Consider the following 26,025-nt stretch of genomic DNA (forward strand, 5'->3'; position numbering starts at 1 on the left):
AATTATTTACAAACTGGGTCGAACCGGCGATGGGCAATTTGGTCAATTGACCCTTAGAGTTGACTCCTGACCTGACTATCAAATAAAATCGGAGAAAAGAAAATTTCGGAATTGGAAATTAAATTAAAGAACTAATGGCAAAATAAATGGAAAAAAAAAGAAGAAAAAGAAAAAGTGAAAAAGTTATTACATCATGCATGACATCATGCATAATGCAATAAACTTAATCATTAAATATTAAAAAAATGTAGGATAATTATGTAGTAATTAAGTTAAAATTTATAAAAGAAAAGAAAAAAAAATTGTCTTCTTCATCTTATTGCCGCCCCACTTCTCTCTCACCCTCTCCCTCTCAAAATCCTCCATGAAAGCTCATTTTTGAGCTTGAAGAAAACCAAAATTTAGCCATAGAAATTGCAAGTTCCATAATTAAACCTTGTTTGGCCAACTAAAAAGGAAGATTGATCAAGAAATTTTGAAAGAAAAGTGAAGGAATTGGGTGTTTGAATTTCAAAGAGAAGGTTAGTAAGCTAAACTTTGAATTTCTAGTTGAATTATTGTGTTTATAGTTAAATAAACCTAGAAATATATTTAAAATGAAAAGAAAAAATCTATGGAGGACTATGTGTGATTTCGGCCAGCCATAGATTTATGAGAATATGATGTGTTTTGATTGAATTAAAAGTGTATGTAAGCTTAAATGAGTGTGTAGGTAATGTGTATACATTTTAATTTCAAGAATTAATTCAAGTAGCAAAGTTAGGGTTTTGGACCTAGGATTTGGGAGAAAAAATTTTGAGAATTGGTCAAATGGTGTGTTTGACCTTGTTTGAGCTGAAAAATAGTCATATGTGACCAATTGTGGTATGTTGGAAGTGTGGGAATCAAGTAGAGATTCGGATTGGATATGGTCATTAAGCAAGCAGCATGACCAAGGTCCCTTTCAGGGACCAAAATTAAAAATTTACCAACCCAATTGGTGTGAGGCCAATTGGGAATGAAACTAGACACAAAATGACAAATTTTTCATTTGAGAATCATGCCTAGAAAGTGACTAAAACCTAGTGAACAAATTGACCAAATCCAGAATTGAGTGTTCTGCCCTCTACAAAAATGACCAAATGACCTGAAATTTTACCAATATAAACCTGAGACATAGCCCTACAACTTTCATGAAGAATATAAGTCCAAATTATACCCTTAACCAAGTCATTTAGCCACCCAAATTTAGTGACCTAAAACTGCTAGAACCAGGTTTGGTGCCCAGAAAATCTGGGTTAGACCAATCCGTCTAGCTATGTTCAAATAGCTATAACTTAAGCTACAAAACTCCAAATAGAGTGATTCAAAAAGAGAAATAAATTTAAGACAATAAGAAACAATTTCTATGAAGAAAACTTAGTCAAATTCTAATAGCAACATGACCAACGGAACAATGCAAAACAGGACACTAAAACTGAAAATTTGCAATTTTGCCTAAAAGACTTAAGATTTGAGAAAAGAACCAAAACCAACAAGTTAGATAATCAAAATGTGGTATGTGGGTATAATTGGATTTTCCATACCTATTAAGCATAAGAAAGTCAATATTTTGACTTGAATAGTACCATGAATAGTAACCTCAATATGAGAATTTTCAAGAATGTAAGTTTAAGCATATTGGGGCTAGAATTGAACATATATGAATTAATTATTGGAATTATTGTGAGACAATGATACTGAGACACTATAAATTTCGTGTTTCAGCTGAAAAAGACCCAGAAGGTCTAAGGGACTGAGTCAAGGCCTAGAGGGGACTCACGTTAGGTTTGTGCAGAATAAATCCTATTTCATCATTTTCTTATTACCGATTTGATTGGGTATGATTTATGAAAATTTGGTGTTAATCATGAATTGTGTTGCCACTTTGTGTATGAAACTATGACTTTGGGAATGTATCAGATTTCTCATGAATTATTTGAATAAAATGTTTGAAATTCATTTCTGATTCACACTTAGCATGACAGCGCCTTATTATTCCTCCTTCATTTATGGGGTTGAGATCAATTATTTTGCTCCCTCTCTGGTTTACCAGTTAAGGTTGTAGATCGGATGAGTACTCATTAGCTAGCTAGCCACCTCCCTCATCGATTTTGATTAGTGGGGTTGTAGATTGCTTTGTCATGGTGTACAACGCGGTATTGATCGAAAATTTTGTGTCATGGCTTAAGTTGTGTATGAATTGGCAACACTGTGTTTATTAAATTATTTGATCAAAATTATGCTATAATGAGTTTTGATAATTTGTGAAATGTGATTGTAAAATATTCAAATTGTGATTTATCTATGAATGTTTTAAGTACTGCATTTTGAATTTTTATTGTTCATCACTGAGTATTTTTATACTCAGCGATAGCTTATTTTGCTGTCGCAGATAAGGGCAAAGAAAAAGCAGTAGGGTGAGCTGCTGAATTGACAAGGACTTCACTGATCCTTTTTGTACTGGTATTTATTTATACCCTTGTAGTTATTTGATGTAAATATTGTAATGTCATAAGTATTAATGTAAAATTGAGCAGTTGTACAGTAAATTATAATATTGTTATTTTAGATTTTTTTTTTCTAAATAAAGATATGTATTTGTAAATTAGGTACTATATACAATGTGAATGAATTTATGAAGTATTTGAGATGTCAAACTTTGGTTAAATTGTGGACTTAAATTGAATTCTATTGACTTGAGTTGTTTTGGTGTTGGGAGCTGAGAAAATAATTATTAAAAGTGTTTTTACAGGTGTTTGAAGAACTGTTTTCTCAAAACACAAATGGCACTTTGCCGAAATTTTTTCAAAATTTACGGACAAATAAAAATGAACAAAAATTTTTACTAGTTTTGAAACTTCAATTAAATGTTTTTAATTCCTACTAAAATGCTTACCACTTCCAAAAAGTAAAAAAATGGTTTTAAAATCCCTTGTAGGGTACTTAATGAATTATCGGTAGGTGAAGTTCGGTAGTTCATTAGGTATTCTACGGGATCATGTTATGCCTTACAGAGGGGTAAGGTGTGACAACTACCAACTTTAAATCACATTCAATACACTTCAAATAGTCCATAATTGATCTCAACATCATCAATTAATCAATATATCATCAATTTCCCAATTTTTATACCAAACCTTAATTTATTAATTTTGCAATCTCATGTAACACATGCCAACCAACATCTAACTCAAATATACCTATCAAAAACCACTTTTAGGCAATTTAATTCAAACAATTTATCAAATCCTAACCTCCCCCCCATGGCTGCCGAAATTTAGGTCTCTCTTTTCATGCATGGATTTCAACCTTTTCTATGTAATTCACTCATAATTAACCTTAATATCAACTATAAAAAAGAAAAGAAAAGTGAAGCTTACTTGATGAAATTCCCAACTTGATAAACCTTCACTTCTCCTCTTCTTTTTGCCCCCAAAGTCTTTACCAAGATGAGTAATCAAGATTTTATATTGAGACTTAGGGGTTTTATGGTGAGGAATGAATGGAAATCAAGCTTGGAAGGAAGATGGAAATGGAGGATGGGCCAAGCAAGTGGTTCGGCCAAGGTACTCAAGGAAGAAGATGATGAGCTCTTTTGTCCATTTAACTGATTTTATCTTTACTTATATGTGGTTATCCATATTTAATTGGTTACAAATTTTAATGATGTCATTTTGACATCATGTTTATGTCATAACTCATTTATATTTTTATTTCTTTCTTTTCTTTTCTTTTCTTTTCCTTTTTTCCATTGCACAAATTCATGATTTTAATTCATTTCTAATGTTTTAATCTTTCCAATTTTAATTGACATTTAGGTCAAAATTCAACACTGAGGGTGAAATGAACAAAATGCCATTCGTTGTATCCATTGAGTTATAATTGTCTGTATCGATTAACTTAAATTTCCTTATATCTCCTTGACATTTTTATTGTCATTTAAACCTCATAATTTCTTTAATTAAGTCCTAAATAATTATTCCACAGGGTTTCCCATGTGTCTAGGATTGACAACTGTCTTCGCAGCCACTTCCCATTAGGGTTACCCATCTTCGTGACCTTCGACTCATTTAACCTATTTACACTTCGTTTCTTTTATTTTCCCTTAATTTTACTTAGTCTTTATCCAGTCAATTTATGTCTCCTCACTCTAGTTTAAGTATAGTTCTAGACATTCTGACTGTCCGAACAGACGTTAGTCATCGGAACAGTGGAATATACGGACTACCTAAAGTGAGAGCGTTACAGACATTTATTGTCACACCCTACCCCTCTATAAGGCATAACATGATCCCGTAGTATACCTAATGAATTACCAACTCCGTCTACTGATAACCCATTAAATACACTATAAGGGATTTTTAAAAAACTTTTCTTACTACTTTTACAGTGGTGAGCACTATTTACAAGTGTTAAAAACCTTTTTGAACTGAAGTGATAGAACTAACACATTTGAATTATTTGGAAATTCTGTAAAAATTTTGGCAGAGTGCCATCTGTATTTTTGATAAACAGTTCTTCAGAAAATCTGTAAAAAGCACTTCAATATATTTTCAAATCTCAACTCCAACATATTTCTCAACACAACTCATTTCTCAACTCAAATCCACAGTGATTTTTCAAAGACTGAGATACAAGAAATATAATACAATTTTTTACAAGCCAAAATAACTCATAATTATTTTACAACTTCAATGTACAATTTGAATTTACAACTGCTCAAAACCAAAATCAATATATACATACAGTGAATATACATTACAGTACAAAATGCAAAATGAGGTATACTCAATATACCCGATAATCTCTCGCTGGATGTACTAGCAGCCTAGTCTGCTGCCCTGTCCGTCTGTTTACCTGCGACAGCAATGAAAAACTATCGCTGAGACAATGTCTCAGTGGTGCACAACATTAACCAATAAAATTTTAAATCACAATTGATAATTCATATAAAGAGTGGATACTCAAAACCATAGTTAAATTCAAGACAATAAATGTCAACAAGAATTTAAACTCCATTTCTCAATATCACAATAATTTCAACAAATCAAATCATGATTAAATTCAAAAGACAGTGAATGTCAATAAGAATTTAACTCCATTTCACAATCTCATAATACAAATCAATAAATCACACACAGCTTAATCATGTTCCAAAGTTCAATTCGTCCCAAAAGTTGATGACTAATGAGAAATAACATAGCTAGTTAGTAAAAATATGAGTACTCATTCGATTCATCCTCAACAGGCACACACCTCAACACTTCAGCCAGAGAGGGAATTCAATTCGTCCCACTAGACAAGCTAGCGAGGAATACAATCAATATACATGATAGCTGTGGTTTCAAATCATTTCCAATGCTTTTCAATCAATAAGTATCCATCAATATCATTCAAACAAATTTTTTCATAGTTTCAAACCATTTACAATACTTTTCAAGCAATAAATATCCATCAAATATCATTCAAACAAATTTTCATAGTTCCACAATTCAAAACAATAATATACAAATAGTCATAATTTATTTCAATTGAAAATAATTCAAAAGAAATAGCTGTTGTGCACAAACCTCTGATAACTGTCTCCTGGTCTTGATTCAGTGTTTCCTTCCCTTTTCCTGAGTCTTTGCTAACTGAGAAACACAATTTGAAGTGTTTCAGTACTAAATTAACTATTTCTAACGATAATGCTTGATAAGTAATTCACTGAATTCTAATATTTGCTTAGTCAACCTAATATGTCGACCCTCGATGCATTCTAGGTAAATTAGGTTTTAATGTTATTAATATGTCACATTCGATAGTATTTTAGGGTTGGTATATGTTACTAAGTTCATTTCCGTGTATACTGCATTTTCTTGTAATTTGCTGGATTCCAGGATACTAGTTTGACCTAGCCAAACGACCTAGTTCCCTCGGTTTTCAGGTTTCGGTCAAAACTATAAACTTGTAGATCTATGTCTTATGGAACGCGGGGCAAAATTTCAGGTCATTCTGAGTTATGTAGACCAAGTTATGGTCATTTTACTATTGCTGGTCAAATTGCATCAAATTTGGTCACTTTAGGTCATTTTAGGTTCAGCTAGTTTTTGGACCCGAACTTGTGCAAGCTGTTTGGCTTGCTTATGGTCATTTCTGGGCTTTGGTGTCTTCATAAGACTTGTAGATATGGGTCTTAACTATTCATGGTCAACATTTCAGGTCAATTGGACCTGTTTTGAGTGAGTTATGGCCTAAATACTAACTGCTGCCCAAATGGTCAATTTTCAAGCGTTATTTGCACTTAATCCGGATTTGGTCATTTTTCAAGCTACCTTGCAAGCAGAATTTTGGTATGCTTCCTTCATGAAAGTTGGCACATTTTGTGCCTAGTTTCACCTCCAATTGGTCTCATACCAATTGGAGCCACACAATTAAAGTTATAGGCCTAAAACTCAAACTGCCTTATTGCATTTCTTGCATACACATCAAGCATCACTTTTAACACTCACCAAACTTAACATTCAAACCAATTCTGGTTGTACCCCAACCTAAACATAATTTACAACATATTATAGGTCATTTTGGCAGCTTACAATTACATTCAATGTGCACCAACAAGTGCAGAATTTGTCCAACTCAATTTACAACAATTTAATCACCAATTCATGCTCATTTACATGTCCAACTTCACACCATCATACATGCAATCAAACTGTCATAACCCCTATCACAAATTAAAATTAATATACCATAAACCAAGCATGAATTCCAGCATTCTTCAAGAGTTGACAAACTGCCGCAATGATACATTTACATTCCATTAATTTCCAAGCTTCAAATTTCAATACACATTTACATATATTAAGTATACATCACCCAAACAATTTCCTACACAATATACATTTAATCAATCATTTAATTCACCATTTACAAGCAAAAATAAACTGCCTTCAAAGTGTTTCCATGGATGCCAAAAGTACACATCCCCATTCAACATCAAACCTCAAAAATTTCTCCATAAATCAAACACCCATAACATCCTTACAAATTTTAACAAAGCAACAATAAAAAACTCAAACTTACCTATTGATGAGGCTTGTTAAATCTTCACTAAAACTTCTTAAAATTGCTATCAAACTCTTCCTTGTGAGGTGGGGATCAAGATTAATGAGGGAACTTTGGTGTTTGGAGGTGAAATGGAGTAGATGATGAAGCTTGAATCAAATGCGGCAATGGAGGTTTTCAAGGAATTTCATTTCGGCTTGGATGAAAGAAATAAAGAAGATGATGTTTAGTGGAAGTACACCTGCCCATAAGGTGTTAATTTAATTCCCATAGTGGTCCACTCACCTTAATTAAAGTATATTATATGTTTTAATTGATAATTACTCCATTTACCCTCCATTTTTGCTATTTACATTAGGTACCACTAAATAAATTTTTCATGACATTTTCCAAGTGTAATATTATTTATTTTTAATGGATATTTAGGTCAAAAGACAACTCGGGGTATCAAATGACCACAATGCCCCTGTTCGAGTTGCATTCCCGATTTTTCGGTAACACCGGGTTTTGTCCGTTTTTTGATTTCTCACTTTTCTTTGTACGAATTATTAAATTTTCATTTAATATTTCTAATGGTATTTGTATTTCAATAGGTGTCTATTTAAGTCTTAAAAATATTTTCCAAGATTTCCCGCGGTCCAGGGCTAGTCAACGGTCCACGCCGTGACTTCCCGGTGGGGTCACCCATCGCTAGGGTTCTCGGCTCGCTTAACTTGATTACATTTCTTTGCTATTATTTTTCCTTTGTTTTTCTTATGTTTTTTTTTCTTGTATTTCATTATTTTATGTCTCCTCACTCATATCGAAGTGTAGTTCTAGGCATTCTAGCTGTCCGGACAACACTGGTCACCGGAACAGTAGTACGCACTACCGAACATAGGGGTGTTACAATTCTCCCCCCTTAAATAAATTTCGTCCTGAAATTTTACCTGGCATTAGTCTCTGAACAGCTGTGGGTGTTGTCTCCTCATATCCTCTTCACGTTCCCAAGTAGCTTCCTGGCCTGAATGATGGTTCCACAGCACTTTAACCAGGTGTATCTGTTTATTCCTCAGTTACTTCACCTCATATGCCAAAATTTTTATGGGTTCTTCCTCATATGAGAGGTATGGATTTACCTCAATCTCTTCAACTGATAGTACATGAGATGGGTTAGATCTGTACCTCCTTAACATGGACACATGGAAGACACTGTGTATCCTTGCTAGCTCTGGAGGTAATGCCAACCGATATGCCAAAGGACCCACTCTTTCCAGAATCTCATATGGTCCAATGAAACGAGGACTCACTTTCCCCTTTCTGCCAAATCTCATAATCCTCTTCCAAGGAGAAACTTTGAGGAATACTTTATCACCCACTGCATACTCAATATCTCTTCTCTTCAGATCAACATAGGACTTCTAACAGTGCGATCACGACCTTGAGTCTATCTCTGATCAATCTGATCTTTTCCTCTGTCTGTTGAACAATTTCTGGCCCAATCATCTTCCTTTCACCTACTTCATCCCAACATAAGGGAGTTCTGCACTTTCTGCCATACAAAGCTTCATATGGAGGCATCCTAATGCTTGATTGGTAGCTGTTGTTATAAGCAAACTCAATCAAAGGCAAGTGTGTATCCCAACTACCTTCAAACTCAATCACACAAGCCCGTAGCATATCTTCTAATATCTGAATTACCCTTTGGTGGCCATGCATGCGTGGGTGGAATCTTTGTCTTTGAAGTTCAATCTAGTTCCTAGGGCTTTCAAGACTACCCGAGAATCTAGAAGTGAACCTAGGATCTCTGTCGGACACAATTGATCTGGCACTCCATGCGCTTTACAATCTCATATATGTACAATCGCCAATCTTTCCGGCTATAGTCCATCCACTTGGCAAAAAGTGAGCAGACTTGGTCAATCATCAACTATAACCCATCTTGCATCATGACTATTCGTGTCCTTGGAAGTCCTGTAACAAAATCCATAGTTATTCGTTCCCATTTCCACTGCATCGATAAAGGATGTAACAAACCAGCTGGAACTTGATGTTCTGCCTTTACTTGCTGACAAGTTAGGCATTTGGAAACAAATTCAGCTATATCTCTCTTCATACCCATCCACCAGTAATGCTCTTTCAGCCCTCTGCACATTTTAGTTCCACCAGGGTGCATAGCAAAAGGAGACTCATGTGCTTCCTTCATAATGATTTGTCTAAATTCCACATCACTAGGAACGCACACTCTACCCTGATGTAGTAATAAACCATCATTTTTCATAGAAAATTCAACTTTCTTGCCCTGCTGGACTTCTTTCAGTAGCTTCTGATATTTATCATCATTCTGAGCAGCCATTCTGATCTGATCAATCAACACTGGTGCTCCCCAAGGTGACACACTAGGGCGGATGAAGCCCTTTTCAAGTAATTCTTGCAATTGTATCTTTAACTCCTTCAACTCTACTGGTGCCATTCTGTATGGCGTTATGGAGATTGGATCCACACCAGGCATAACATTAATTTCAAACTGCACTTCTCTTTCCGGAGGTAATCCTAGTAATTCATCAGGAAACACATCTGGAAAGTCATGTACTGTAGGGATGTCCTTCAATGCTGGACTCCCCACTTGGGTGTCTACCACATGTGCCAAGTTGGCTTCATACCCCTTTCTGATCATTTTTCTGGCTAGTGCAGTCGAAATGATGTTTGATGGCAATAATTGCCTCTCCCCATGTATTACCACATCACTGTGCTGAGGGAGACCAAAAGTGACTGTCTTTAGCCTACAGTTAATCATGGCATGATGCCTAGCTAACCAATCCATGCCCAAGATAATGTCATAATCTCTGAAGGGAATTTCAATGAAATCAGACAGAAAAGTGTGTCCTTGGATCACCAAAGGACAATCTCTATACATTCTATTAACCCTGACTTCCTGTCCTAGTGGACTTGTTACTAGCACCTCAAAGTCCATTTTTGTACATGGAACAGCAATGCAATCAATAATGCTAGCACTCACATAAAAATGGGTAGAACCTGGATCAAATAACACAAACACATCTTGATTAAAAGTTGAGAAGGTACCAGCCACAACATCAGATGTCTCGGCTTCTTCTCTCTGTCTCATTGCATAGATTCTGACTGGAGCACTGTTTTGCTCTGATTGTTTCACTGTGCCTTGGCTGCCTACTGGGCTACCTCTACCCCTGCCTCTACCTCTGCTGGGTGGTTATGAACTTCTAGTGATAGGGCTCTGAACTAACCCTTTTGCAGTAGTAGGAGGTGGTCCAACTCTGCGACTACTGGTGCAGTCCTTGGCAAAGTGTCCTGTGCCTCCACAGTTATAACAGGCTCCAATAGCCTTGTAGCATATCCCACCATGATTTCTTCCACATGTTTCACATTGGCGAGGAGGGTAGGAACCTCTGGTACTCTGTTGACCAGATAGAGGAGGCTTCTGTCCTGAATATCTTCCCCTACCAGACTTCTTGCCACCTCTACCATGTCCCCCATGATTCTTCCTCTTTCCAGTAGGACCACTGGAACTCTGTTCTATTGATTTTCCCTCTTTCTCTGTCTTCTCTGATTTTTTTTTCTCAAGAGCTGCTTCAGACTCAATTCTTTCCAACTCTAGAGCTTGAGAAACAAGTTCAGAGAAGTTAGTGTGTTTGAATCCGACTACTTGTAATCTGATACTGGGCTTCAAGCCGGTTTCAAACCTCTTGCATCTCTCCCTGCTGGTAGAAAGTAAACTCACTGCATAATGGCTCAGGCGGGAAAATTCTCTTTCATACTCAGCCACTGATCTATTCCCCTATTTCAGACTTAGGAATTCTTGTAACTTCTGGTCTATATAAGCATCAGGGACATATTTTTGTCTGAATTCCTTGAGAAAGTCATTCCATGTTAGCACTGCAAGTTCTACTAGACTGTGGGGAATGGTTTTCCACCAGTCATAAGCATCCCCCTATAGTAGAGATACAAAGTATTCAAATCTGAGCTCCTCCGTGCAATGCAGTTTCTTGAATACCCTATCCATCCTCTCTAACCACTGTTCAGCCTCTAGAGGATCTATTGTCCCCTTGAACTCTGTAGCCCCATATTTCATCAATTTATCATACTGCCTAGTAGGAGACTGTGGTTGTACCACTGGTGTCTGTATTGGGACTTGAGTAGACACATTACCAGCCATTTGTTGGAACATTGCAGCCATCTGTTGAGCGAACTGAGCAGGAAGCTGCAGCTGCAGGTGGTCTTCTTGAACCACTGACATTATGTAGGGCTGGGGCATCCCCTTGCACCTCAGCCTCAATAGATTGATCGACTGAACGATCACCCTCTTCCATGGTCAATGCGAGGATCTTAGACCTCCTGAACAAACAACACAAGGAGATTTCCTCCCGTTAGTGCATATTTATAATGTAATGTACTGTATGTATCAAACAATGATATTGAGCAGTTGTACTATGAAGAAACAATATTCAAGTAACATGTAAAAATAGAATTTAAAAAAACTTTGCTCTGATACCACCAAAACATGTCACACCCTACCCCTCTGTAAGGCATAACATGATCTCGTAGTATACCTAATGAATTACCAACTCCGTCTACTGATAACCCATTAAATACACTACAAGGGATTTTTAAAAAACTTTTCTTACTACTTTTACAGTGGTGAGCACTAGTTACAGGTGTTAAAAACTGTTTTGAACTGAAGTGATAGAACTAACACATTTGAATTATTTGGAATTTCTGTAAAAATTTTGGCAGAGTGCCATCTGTATTTTGGATAAACAGTTCTTCAGAAAACCTGTAAAAAGCACTTCAATATATTTTCAAATCTCAACTCCAACATATTTCTCAACACAACACATTTCTCAACTCAAATCCACAGTGATTTTTTAAAGACTGAGATACAAGAAGTATAATACAATTTTTTATAAGCCAAAATAACTCATAATTATTTTACAACTTCAATGTACAATTTGAATTTATAATTGCTCAAAACCAAAATCAATATATACATACAGTGAATATACATTACAGCACAAAATGCAAAATGAGGTATACTCAATATACCCGATAATCTCTCGCTGGATGTACTAGCAGCCTAGTCTGCTGCCCTATCCGTCTGTCTACCTGCGACAGCAATGAAAAGCTATCGCTGAGGCAATGTCTCAGTGGTGCACAACATTAACCAATAAAATTTTAAATCACAATTGATAATTCATATAAAGAGTGGATACTCAAAACCATAGTTAAATTCAAGACAATAAATGTCAACAAGAATTTAAACTCCATTTCTCAATATCACAATAATTTCAATAAATCAAATAATGATTAAATTCAAAGACAGTGAATGTCAATAAGAATTTAACTCCATTTCACAATCTCATAATACAAATCAATAAATCACACACAGCTTAATCATGTTCCAAAGTTTAATTCGTCCCAAAAGTCGATGACTAATGAGGAATAACATAGCTAGCTAGCAAAAATATAAGTACTCATTCGATTCGCCCTCAACAGGCACACACCTCAACACTTCAGCCAGAGAGGGAATTCAATTCGTCCCACTAGACAAGCTAGCGAGGAATACAATCAATATACATGATAGCTGTGGTTTCAAATCATTTCCAATGCTTTTCAATCAATAAGTATCCATCAATATCATTCAAACAAATTTTTTCATAGTTTCAAACCATTTACAATGCTTTTCAAGCAATAAATATCCATCAAATATCATTCAAACAATTTTTCACAGTTCCACAATTCCACAATTCAAAACAATAATATACAAATAGTCATAATTTATTTCAATTGAAAATAATTCAAAAGAAATAGCTGTTGTGCACAAACCTCTGATAACTGTCTTCTGGTCTTGACTCAGTGTTTCCTTCCGTTTTCTTGAGTCTTTGCTAACTGAGAAACACAATTTGAAGTGTTTCAGTACTAAATTAACTGTTTCTAACGATAATGCTTGATAAGTAATTCACTGAATTCTAATATTTGCTTAGTCAACCTAATATGTCGACCCTCGATGCATTCTAGGTAAATTAGGTTTTAATGTTATTAATATGTTACATTCGATAGTATTTTAGAGTTGGTATATGTTACCAAGTTCATTTCCGTGTATACTGCATTTTCTTGCAATTTGTTGGATTCCGGGATACTAGTTTGACCTAGCCGGACGACCTAGTTCCCTCGGTTTTCGGGTTTCGGTCAAAACTACAAACTTGTAGATCTATGTCTTATGGAACGCGGGGCAAAATTTCAGGTCATTCTGAGTTATGTAGACCAAGTTATGGTCATTTTACTATTGCTGGTCAAATTGCATCAAATTTGGTCACTTTAGGTCACTTTAGGTCATTTTAGGTTCGGCCAGTTTTTGGACCCGAATTGTGCAAGCTGTTTGACTTGCTTATGGTCATTTCTGGGCTTTGGTGTCCTCATAAGACTTGTAGATATGGGTCTTAACTATTCATGGTCAAAATTGCAGGTCAATTGGACCTGTTTTGAGTGAGTTATGGCCTAAACACTAACTGCTTCCCAAATGGTCAATTTTCAGGCCTTATTTGCACTTAATCCGTATTTGGTCATTTTTCAAGCTACCTTGCAAGCAGAATTTTGGTATGCTTCCTTCATGAAAGTTGGCACATTTTGTGCCTAGTTTCATCTCCAATTGGTCTCATACCAATTGGAGCCACACAATTAAAGTTATAGGCCTAAAACTCAAACTGCCTTACTGCATTTCTTGCATACACATCAAGTATCACTTTTAACACTCACCAAACTTAACATTCAAAGCAATTCTGGTTGTACCCTAACCTAAACATAATTTACAACATATTATAGGTCATTTTGGCAGCTTACAATTACATTCAATGTGCACCAACAAGTGCAGAATTTGTCCAACTCAATTTACAACAATTTAATCACCAATTCATGCTTATTTACATGTCCAACTTCACACCATCATACATGCACTTAAACTGCCATAACCCCTATCACAAATTAATATTAATATACCATAAACCAAGCATGAATTCCAGCATTCCTCAAGAGTCGAAAAATTGCCGCAATGATGCATTTACATTCCATTAATTTCCAAGCTTCAAATTTCAATACACATTTACATATACTAAGTATACATGACCCAAACAATTTCCTACACAATATACATTTAATCAATCATTTAATTCACCATTTACAAGCAAAAATAAACTGCCTTCAAAGTGTTTCCATGGCTGCCAAAAGTACACATCCCCATTCAACATCAAACCTCAAAAATTTCTCCATAAATCAAGCACCCATAACATCCTTACAAACTTTAACAAAGCAACAATCAAAAACTCAAACTTACCTATTGATGAGGCTTGTTAAATCTTCACTAAAACTTCTTAAAATTGCTATCAAACTCTTCCTTGTGAGGTGGGGATCAAGATTAATGAAGGAACTTTGGTGTTTGGAGGTGAAATGGAGGAGATGATGAAGCTTGAATCAAATGCGGCAATGGAGGTTTTCAAGGAATTTCATTTCGGCTTGGATGAAAGAAATGAAGAAGATGATGTTTAGTGGAAGTACACCTTCCCATAAAGGTGTTAATTTAATTCCCATAGTGGTCCACTCACCTTAATTAAAGTATATTATATGTTTTAATTGATAATTACTCCATTTACCCTCCATTTTTGCTATTTACATTAGGTGCCACTAAATAAATTTTTCATGACATTTTCCAAGTGTAATATTATTTATTTTTAATGGACATTTAGGTCAAAAGACAACTCGGGGTATCAAATGACCACAATGCCCCTGTTCGGGTTGCATTCCCGATTTTTCGGTAACACCGAGTTTTGTCCGTTTTTTGATTTCTCACTTTTCTTTGTACTAATTATTAAATTTTCATTTAATATTTCTAATGGTATTTGTATTTCAATAGGTGTCTATTTAAGTCCTAAAAATATTTTTCAGAGTTCCCCGCGGTCCAGGGCTAGTCAACGGTCCATGCCGTGACTTCCCAGTGCGGTCACCCATCGCTAGGGTTCTCGGCTCGCTTAACTTGATTGCATTTCTTTGCTATTATTTTTCCTTTGTTTTCCTTATGTTTTCTTTTCTTGTATTTCATTATTTTATGTCTCCTCACTCATATCGAAGTGTAGTTCTAGGCATTCTAGCTGTCCAGACAATACTGGTCACCGGAACAGTAGTACGCACTACCGAACATAGGGGTGTTACATTTACCAAGTGACTAAAATTAATTAATTAATTATTGACAATTTAATTTACAAACAAGTTTAATTTATAAAAAATCCTAAGTTTCTATTTAACTAATTAATTTACCAAATTACCATAAAGTTAATTAAATTAATCAAATTATATACATGTGCATTTTATTTTAATAAACACATAAGGCACAAATAATTACAACCTGAAATAATTTATTTCTAACATGCCAATTTATTTTATAATTGATCAAATATTAATTTAATTTATTTACATGCCAAAATTGGTTTTTGCAAACAAAATTAATTTTAATTTATCAAATATTTATTTATTTCAATTTTCATAAAAAAGTGGGTTAAAAGATGAAAACAAAATTAATTTTTATTATTTATTTGATAAAATCCTATTATTATTGCATATTGCATACAAAATTGTTATTTTGAAAATTCAGGGATGCTTATATTAAAATAATTACAGTTACTATTGAGGAAAGCTACCTTTGAGAAAGAGCCTTCACTTCTAGTATGACATGTTTATCTATGTCTTGCTACCATTAAGCTTCACTTCTAGTATGACATGTTTATCTATGTCTTGCTACCATTAAGCTTTATGTAAACTCCATGAAATTATTGCCCCTTTTGGTATTTACCTTATGGCTACTTATCAATTTTATTTATAATATGAAATAAACTATAACAATTTGTTTTAAAATCTAACACTTATATCCTAATTAATTTAGACTTTTATTTGACTAAAACTACTTAATAGCCAAGGGTCTTCTAATCTAATTCTAACACTTCATAACACCATATCACATTACATACAATATTAAAATTAGATCAAAATACAATTTAAAACTTGAAAAAAAAAATTATAAACTAACATGAAATATCCAAATTTGGGTAGATTTATAGTATTTTGAGATTTAAATTTTTAATGTCATCAAAGCATGCACAGAAATTACATAAAAATTCTAGAAGCATGCCAATATATCATAAAAAAATTATAAAATTAATAACTAATTAATAAACCACACCCAATAATTTACAAAAATTGGGATTTACTATTGTTTCGTATCAAAGATAGATTGACACTACTTTTTTAAAATCAATGTATCTCACAAACCACCAAAGTTATTGACATGAAACAAATGGTAAAAGATAGTGAAGACCTTGAAATTAACTTTAGGATCAAGAAACATAGAAAAAGATTAAAAATCAGGGAAGATATAGGCCCCAAAAGTTGGCTATTCTGTAGATCAGATTCTGCAGACACCCTAACTTTGAATGGCTATAACTAACTCAAATCAGAAGCTTTTTTTTTTTTTTTTATGATTCTTGAGTCTAAAATTATTAGAATTTCATGAAGAACATGAATATAAATTTTCTACAATTTTTTCAAAACAAAAAGACACAAAAAATTGATAAAAACATGAACCTAGAAAAGAGACGTGTGCAAAATTATTGATTTCCCTCAAATTCACCACATAAACATGCATGTTATGAGCATATGAGATAAATTAAAAGCATATAATCATGAAAATATAACATATGGCATGTTTCTTGAATATTTATCACTTAGTAATACTCACCTTAATCAAATCTTGAATACTTTCTTGAAGTAAGTAAGAACCAAAAAAAAAAAAAAAAAAGGAAATAAAGGAAGGTAGAAGGGGCAATGAGAGAAAGAGCCACTTTTTTTTTTTTTTAAAGCTAGGTGAGTCCGTTCTTTTTTTTTTTTTCTCTCTTTTTCTCCTCACTCTTTTATTAATTTATGTAGCTCTTTTAAAATGGGTCACCTTTCCAGCAATATGTGAGACAAACTGCCAAATGATTTACAACTGAGGGCATCTGTAGTGACATTCACCTTACCCGAATGGTACTAGATAGTACAATTATAATCACGTAGTAGTTTCACCCGCCTTCTTTGCCTGAGGTTCAACTCCTTCTGGTTGAAGATGTACTAGAGACTCTTGTGGTCAATGAAGATTTCACACTTAGCCATAAAGAAAGTGTCTCCACATCTTTAGGGCAAAAATTACAACTACCATTTCTAAGTCTACTTCTTCAATTACCTTAAAGCATAAGCTATTGCCTTGCCATTTTAGATAGGAACACACCCCAAACTAACTCTGGAGGCATCACAATATATTGTAAAATCTTCATTGTCTGAAGGTAAAGCTAGAATTGGTGCTGTCACCAAGCATTCCTTGAGCTTCTGAAAACTCTCTTTGCACTAGTCTATCCACTCAAATTTTCTACTCTCTTAAGTCAACCTAGTAATAGGAGTAGCTATCTTGGAGAAATCAAGTACAAATCTCCTATAATAGTTAGCCAAACTTAGGAAACTCTTGATCTTAGTCACTGCAGTTAGCCTTGGCCAATCTGCCACTACTTCTACTTTCTTGGGGTCCACTTCAATACCATTTTCTAACACTAAATGCCCTAAGAAAGATATGCTTTTCAACCAAAACTCACACTTTGAGAACTTGACATACAACTGATGCTCCCTTAACTACTCTAGAAGCCTCATCCCTTTGACTGAGGTACGACATGTTCCAGATATGAAAAAGAACCTCATCTCTTTATCTATTCTAGAAGCCAAAGTTTATAGATTTTCTAATGATGATGGATTTTTGAAGGTTTTGAAAAGTGCTCTTATTATGATGAAAGGTAAATGAATTGGCAGGTTATATGTGCTAGATTGTTTAGTAGTCATTGGCACAGCTGTAGTTTGCACTTCTATATCAAATTCAGATGTGACTAAGCTATGGCACTGATAAACTAATTTTTTATAGGTATTTTAGGGTAGTTTTGCATCAATTTTGCCCTTTTTAGTTTAGTAATTATGCTTTTAGTGCTTATTTTAGTTAATTTGTTAATTTTAATTTCATTATATTTGATTTTTGGAATTTTAATGTTTTTGATAGGTTTTAATAAGGTTTAAAGGCAAAAAGGTCCATATAGAAGAAATTCAAAGTGATTTGGAAGCTTAAAGTAGTGTGAAAAATGAAGAAAATTTGCCTAAGGAAGAAGACCAGCCGAGATTTCAAGGGCTTCAACATGCCCCGTGTTGAAGGTCATGTGAAGAAAAGAGTCAGCCAACAGGAATCCACATGAGGCATGTAAATTCAACATTTTATCGTGTAGACAGAGATTTTGGAACAAAACACGCTGAAAGTTTCAGGGACTTCAACATGCCCCATGTAGCTGGTCGTGCAGAATCTAAAGATTCCTCCTCCAAATCAACATGAGGCATGTGAAAAATAACTAAAATCAACATGGGGCATGTGGGATGGCACTAGCAGATTTGCTGACATAGAAAAATTTTCTCTTTTCATACATTTTACACCTTTTGTCTTTATTCTTTTAGAGATTATTTTTAAGGCAAACCTTGAGGGGATATATAAGCATCATATTCTCATTTTTACCATAAGGAGAAAGAGAGAGAAAAATCAAAAGAGGAAGGAAAGAAGGAACCATGCCATTTTTAGAGGAAGAACACCTGCAGAGTGACGTTTCCAGCTTTCATTTTCAAAGATTTAGATTCTCTTCTTCTGGGTTTTTTTATTTTTAGTTTTATTTTCATATTTTCTTGCTCTATTTCATACTTACCACTTGTAAATACAAGCATGAGTGAGTAGATACTTAGGATTTCAGAGTTGGGTGTAATGATTTAAGTTTTATTTGTGGATTTGACTGGTTTTAACTAAATTTTAGTATCCATAAGTTTTGATTCTTATCTTGTGTGCTTATTTACATACCCATTGTTGGTACCATTTGGGTTTTGTTCTTAATCTTAGATTGAAGGACTAAGAGGTGAAAATCTATTATAAATAATCAAGATAATGAACTTAATTACTTAGTGTTAGAGATAAACTAGTGGGTTAAGAGGAATTTCAAGTTAATTAAAGAGCTTAAGGGGTTTTGGGTAATTAAACATCGTATGAGAATGAGGTTTAGTTTTCTTTAAAACACTCTTTAGTTTACTTGAAAGAGAAATTAAAGTAAATCAGAATCAACTTCCTTCAAACTTGTATTTCCCTTAATCTTGGTTTTTCCTATCCAAATCCTAATGAAATTTACTTCATGAACCTCAACTCTGAAATCAATTTTTATCATTAATTAATTAAATCTTTTGTCACTTGTTGAAATTTTAGTAAATTAGTTTAGTGCTTAGAAATTTAATTGCTTATTTTATTATAATTTCTTTACTTTCCCAATTTATTTTGCTGTATCCCTTACTTTACTTTTGGCACACATTATCGATAGCCCAAATAATTGTGACTTTTATAGTTTGGTACTCAAACAATAAAACTTTGTGGGATGATATCTTTTCTTTACTACTTGAACGACTCGTTTACTTGCAGAGTATGTATCAAGTTTTTGGCGCCATTGCCGGAGATTTGTTTTTGTTTAATATTAGATGATTGATTGTTTGGTTAATTTGGGCATTTTTTTTTATTTTAATTTCTTTTCTTTATCATTTTACTTTTAGATTTTCTTGTTTTGGTTTTTCAGGTACATATCTTTTATATGAGAAGGACAAAAAGTGCAGAAATTGATTTAATTTTTAATCCTGAGATTAAAAAGACAGCTAAAGCTTTAAGAGCAAAGTCTAAAAGAAGAAAACCTGAACTCAAAATTCGAAGACAACAAGAACAACAAAAAGAGCAACAAGTGATAGAAGCTATGGCAAGCAACAACAATAGATCAATTAAGGATCATGCTTTCCCTAGTTTTGAAGATTTTAGACTAAGTATTACAAGTCCTAGATTGAAAGCAAATAACTTTGAGTTGAAGCCCTCACTTTGTCAAATGGTTCAACAATCACAGTTTGGGGGAGGTCCTACTGAGAGTCCACATGTGCACCTTGCACATTTTCTTGAAATTAGTGACATGCTGAAGATAAATGGAGTGTTAGATGATGCCATCCGATTGAGATTATTTCCTTTTTTTTTAAGGATCATGCTAGGGAGTGGTTGCATTCATTACCTCTGGGTTCAATAACTACTTGGGATGAGTTGTCACAAGCTTTCTTGGCTCAATACTTTCCTACTAGCAAGACTGCAAAATTGAGAAATGAATTAACTTCTTTCAAGCCAAGGGGTGATAAAAGTCTCTATGAAGCTTGGGAGAGATACAAGGATCTTCAAAGGAGATGTCCACATCATTGAATCCCTAAATGGATGCTAGTTCAACATTTCTACAATGGTGTTTCTCCAACAATTAGAAGTATAATTGATGCATCTTCAGGAGGTGATCTTATGGAGAAGTCAGAAGATGAAGCTTATTCAGCATTGGATAAAATTGCATACAATAATTATCAATGGAGCTGTGAAAGGAATGAAATGAAGAAGCCATTAGCTGGTGTATATGAGTTAGATGCCAAGAGTATGTTCAATGCCAAATTTAATGCTTTAACAAGAAAAATGTATAAGTTAAGCATGAAGGTTGATGCTTTAATTAGAGGATCTAGTAATGTAGAAGATGTTGGTGCAGGAAATATGCATTGTATCAATGATTTTGCTTCTTATGGGCAAGAATTTGGAAATGAGCAAGTTGATTTTGTTGGGAATTACAATCAGAAACCAGTTGGTAATCCTTTTTTTGCTACATATAATCCAGCATGGAGGAATCACCCTAACTTTTCTTAGGGAGGTTGACAAGGACAGCAGCAGTAGAATTATCAGCAACTTCTTAATTTCAAGCAACAACAGCTGAATTTTCAGCAAAACAGATTACCACCTTGATTTCCACCACAAATGAATCAAAATGCTCCTGTTCCACAACCACCAGTTCAGTCTTCAGACTAAGATTCAATTTTGAAGTCTATATGGAGAATTTCTTAACTGCTCAACAAAAATAAGGAGAAATGATTCAACAATTAACTTCAAGGATAGACTAGCTTGCCACTCATAATAGGATGTTGGAAAACCAAATAGCTCAATAAGAAAGTTCTTCTAGCAAAGCACAAGGAAAACTTCCAAGTCAGCTAGAGAATCTTAGAGAACATTGCAAGGCAGTGATCTTAAGGAGTGGGAAAATTGTGGGAGATAAAAAGAAAGATGAGGTAGAAGAGAAAAAAAGAAGAAAAAAGATGAAAACAAGAATGAATCTACTTCAAATCATGATAAAGTTAATGAGGAAGCAAACAAGAAGAAGGAAGTTGAAAAAGAAGAAGAGGAAAAATATGTGCCTCCACCACCATACAAGCCACCATTGCCATATCCTTAGAGGTTTCAGAAAGCAAAGCTAGATAAGCAGTTCGGGAAATTTTTGAAAGTTTTGAAGAAATTATACATCAACATTCCATTTACAGATGCAATTTCTCAAATGCCCTCATATGCTAAGTTCTTAAAAGAAATTTTGTCAAATAAGAGAAGACTAGAAGATTATGAAACTGTGGCATTAACAGAGGAGTGTAGTGCTCTCTTGCAGAATAAGCTCCCACCGAAATTGAAGGATCCAGGAAGTTTCTTTATTTCTTGTCATATTAGGGATACTAGTATTGACAAAGCACTGTGTGATCTTAGAGTTAGTGTAAGTTTGATGCCACTCTCTATTTGTGAAAAGTTAAAGGTTGGAGAATTGAAGCCAATAACCATTTCTTTGTAACTAATTGATAGATCTATCAAATATCTAGTAGGAATTTTGGAGAATGTACCCTTAAAAGTTAGGAAATTTTTCATTCCTGTTGATTTTGTGGTTCTTGAAATAGAAGAGGATATTCACATACCTATCATTTCAGGAAGGCCATTTTTAGCCACAATAGGGGCTATAATTGATGTGAAGAATGGTAGACTGACATTAAAAGTTGGAGAAGAGGAGGTGGAATTTAATTTGACTCAAGCTTTGAAGAAACATCATGAAGTTAACCCTTGTTTAAGGGTGGATGTTATTGATGAGATTATGGAAGAAGAATTTAGGAAAAGATATCCTGAGGACCCTTTGGAGAATTGTTTAGTACATAGTAGAACAACAAAGGATGAAAATCCTGAAGTTGTAGCTTTTGCTCAAATTTTGGGAACTACTCAAGAAGTTGTAGGAGATCAAGTTTTGCAAGTTGAAGAGTTGAAACATGAAGTTGCACAACCACCTTTGTTGGATAAGAAGGAAGCACCACAGGTAGACCTCAAACCACTTCCATCTACATTAAGGTATGCTTTTCTTAGACCTAATTCAACTTATCTTGTCATTATTAGTGCAAGTTTGAGTGATGTACAAGTTGAAAAATTGTTGAGAGAGTTAAGAGCACATAGGAAAGTTATCAGTTACACCATTGATAATATCATGGGTATAAACCCTACCTTGTGCATGCATACGATTCTTTTAGAGGATAATTTTAAAGCCACCATAGAACATCAAAGAAGGTTGAATCCTAATATGAAAGAGGTGGTGAAGAAAGGAGGTGTGATCATTTATCCTATTTCTGATAGTAGTTGGGTTAGCCCAGTTCATGTAGTACCTAAGAAAGGAGGTGTGACTGTTATGAAAAATGAAAATAATGAGTTGATGACTACTAGAATTGTCACAGGATGGAGGATGTGTGTAGATTACAGGAAGCTTAATAGTGCCACTAGGAAAGACCATTTTCCTTTGCCTTTTATTGATCAAATGTTAAAGAGGTTAGTAAAACATTCATTTTTTTTGTTATTTAGATGGGTATTCTGGTTTTTTTCAAAATCCCAATACATCCTAGTGATCAAGAGAAAACCACATTCACATGTCTATGTGGCACGTTTGTATATAGAAGAATGCCTTTTTGGCTTATGTAATGCACCAGCTACTTTTCAGCGGTGTATGATGGCCATTTTCTCTGATTTTATTGAGAAAATTATGGAAGTTTTCATGGTTGACTTTTCTGTATATGGTTTTTCTTTTGATTATTGTCTATCTAACCTCTTTAAAGTGCTTAAAAGATGTAAAGAAATAAATTTGGTGCTAAATTGGGAGAAATGTCATTTGATGGTGCAAGAAGGCATTGTTCTTGGACATTTGGTATCACATAGAGGAATTGAGGTGGACAAGGCCAAAGTAGAAGTGATTGAGAAGATGCCTCCACCAACTTCAGTGAAGTGAATTAGAAGTTTTCTTGGGCATGCTGGTTTCTATAGGCGATTTATAAAGGATTTTTCAAAAATTGCTAAACCTCTTACAAATTTGTTAAATCATGATGTTCCTTTTAATTTTGACCAAGCTTGTTTTGATTCTTTTAACAGGTTGAAGGAAGCTCTAACAATAGCCCCTATTATGCAACCTCCAGATTGGTCATTGCCAGTTGAGGTTATATGTGATGCTAGTGACTTTGTTGTGGGAGTTGTACTTGGTCAGAAAAAAGAAAAGAGGTCTTATACAATCTATTATGCTAGCAAAACTTTAGATGATGCTCAAGTAAATTATGCCACCACTGAGAAAGAATTTTTAGCTGTGGTATTTGCTATGGAAAAGTTTAGATCATATCTGGTTGGATCAAAAGTGATTGTCTATACAGACCATGCCGCCATAAGATATTTGATGAATAAAAAAGAAGCAAAGCCAAGATTGATAAGATGGGTTCTATTGCTATAGGAGTTTGATTTACAATTAAAGATAAAAAGGGAGCTGAAAATGTTGTAGCGGATCATCTATCAAGGATTAAGTATGAGAGTAAAGAAGTTTTTCTCAAATGAGCAATTGCTAGTTGTTATTACTGCATTGTTATGGTTTGCAAATTTTGTTAATTACCTATCATGTGGAGTTCTCCCACCAGATTTGAGCTATCAACAGAAAAAGAAATTTTTGCATGAAGTGAAGTTTTATACATGGGAGGATCCATTGTTATTTAAGAGATGTAATGATGGCCTAGTTAGAAGGTGCATGCCTGAAGAGGAAATAGGAAACATTTTAGAGCATTGTTATTCTTCTGAGTATGGAGGTCATTTCGGTGTGGACAAAACAGTGGCTAAAGTACTTCAAGCTAGATTTTATTGGCCACACATGTTCAAAATTATGAGAGAATTTGTTTTGAGATGTGATAGATGTCAAAGAGTGGGGAATATTTCAAAGAAAAATGAAATGCCACAATAAGAAATTTTAGAGATTGACTTATTTGATGTTTGGGGCATAGATTTCATGGGACCATTCCCATCATCTTTTGGGAATAAATATATTTTGGTAGGTGTGGATTATGTGTCAAAATGCATTGAGGCTATTGCTTCCCCTACAAATGATGTAAAGGTAGTAGTGAAATTTTTGAGGAAGTTCATTTTCACTAGATTTGGAGCAACAATAGCTATAATCAGTGATGGTGGATCTCATTTCTGCAATAAATAGTTTGAAAATCTTTTGAAGAAATATGGGGTTACTCATAAGGTAGCTACACCTTACCACCCTCAGACCAGTGGGCAAGTTGAAGTATCTAATAGGAACTGAAGAGAATTTTGAAAAAAATTATTAATCATTCAAGGAAGGATTGGTCATTGAGGCTAGATGATGCACTATGGGCATATAGGACAGCTTACAAGACACCTATTGGTACTACACATTTTAAGCTAGTCTATGAGAAATCATGTCATTTGCCAATTGAGTTGGAACAGAAAGCATATTGGGCAATCCAAACTTTGAATTTTTATTTAAAAAGTGCTGGAAAGAAAAGATTGCTTCAAATAAATGAACTTGAAGAGATAAGATTGGATGCCTATGAGAAAGCTAGAATTTTTAAAGAAAGAACTAGATTTTGGCACGATAAATATATTAAAAGAAAAGAGTTTAGAGAGGGTGACCTGGTTCTATTGTATAATTCTAGACTTAGACTCTTTCCTAGGAAGTTGAAATCAAGATGGTCTAGTCCTTTTAAGGTTGTCAAAGTTTATCCCCATGGAGCTATGGATATTTGGAGTGAAAATTCTAGAATTTTTAAAGTTAATGGTCAAAGGCTCAAGATTTATATCACAGGCCAGCCAATTGAGAAATGAACAAGTTGTTTCCTTAATGATCCACCAATTCACTAAATTAAGGATGGTCAAGCTAATGACCTAAAATTAGCGTTCTTTAGGAGGCACCCCAAAATTTTTTCTTATACTTAATTTTTCTTTTATTTTGTTTCATTTTATACCCCATTGAACTCAAATTTGGCATTAAAATTTCTTTCTACAGGTTAATGGTAATTTTTAAGCAAATGTGTATGCTGAATTAAAGGAATAAGTGTTTGGGAAGTTGCTAAACCTCATATTTGTTTTCTATAGTGCATGCTGCTCTTAACAAAGTCAAATCTGAACTAATTTGAGCATTATGTCTAATTGCAGCAACATGGTGGAGTGGAAAGCCATTTTGTTTCAAAATTTTGAGGAAATTGGTGAGAAATATAGTTTTGGGTAATTAATTTTGATGTATTGCACTGAGATTGACATATTTGCCATTAGATATTTTGTAAAATTCCATGATACAATTCTATAGAAAGTTAGTCATGTGAATAGTGTCTGCAGCAGAGTTTTGTTCCTTGTCCATGAATTTTTAATGCTGAGTTTAGGGGTTGAATTTGGGTGTTATTCCTTGTGGTGTGACTGTTAATGTGAATATTACTTGAATAATGTTTTAGTTTATGTTTGGTGGATTGATGGATTTTAATTGTTCTTAGTGATTAATTAGGTTTCAATTGGGTTTTGAGTGAAATTTTTGTGCAAATTGTGTTTTGGGTTTAGTTTTAGTGTGTTTAGGATCACATTTTTGGGTTGTATATCAGGTCATTTAGCACTAGGTTCAACATGATGTATGC

The 26,025-nt window shown here is 34.3% G+C and overlaps 1 protein-coding gene and 1 non-coding gene across 2 annotated transcripts; one reads left to right on the top strand and one right to left on the bottom strand.

The window, feature by feature from the left end:
- Positions 1–20,341: 20,341 nt before the first annotated feature.
- On the bottom strand, positions 20,342–20,448 carry LOC131181955 (small nucleolar RNA R71). Its single transcript, XR_009150425.1, has one exon. It is a non-coding gene; the product is annotated as a small nucleolar RNA R71 (small nucleolar RNA).
- A 172-nt stretch (positions 20,449–20,620) lies between these two features.
- On the top strand, positions 20,621–23,840 carry LOC110668858 (uncharacterized). Its single transcript, XM_058149393.1, has 4 exons — positions 20,621–20,867; positions 21,592–21,793; positions 21,899–22,897; positions 23,492–23,840. The coding sequence occupies exons 1-4, from the start codon at positions 20,621–20,623 to the stop codon at positions 23,838–23,840; spliced, it is 1,797 nt and encodes a 598-aa protein (XP_058005376.1).
- Positions 23,841–26,025: the final 2,185 nt, after the last annotated feature.

The sequence above is a fragment of the Hevea brasiliensis genome, chromosome 7 (genome assembly GCF_030052815.1).
Source record: "Hevea brasiliensis isolate MT/VB/25A 57/8 chromosome 7, ASM3005281v1, whole genome shotgun sequence".
Lineage (NCBI taxonomy): Eukaryota > Viridiplantae > Streptophyta > Magnoliopsida > Malpighiales > Euphorbiaceae > Hevea > Hevea brasiliensis.

Coding starts and splice junctions, on each gene's coding strand:
- LOC110668858 (XM_058149393.1), top strand. CDS start 20,621: ATGAAGAAGCCATTAGCTGGTGTATATGAGTTAGATGCCAAGAGTATG. Junction 21,794..21,898: donor ACTAGTATTGACAAAGCACT/GTGTGATCTTAG, acceptor ACTAATTGATAG/ATCTATCAAATATCTAGTAG. Junction 22,898..23,491: donor ATTGATCAAATGTTAAAGAG/GTTAGTAAAACA, acceptor TTCTTTTAACAG/GTTGAAGGAAGCTCTAACAA.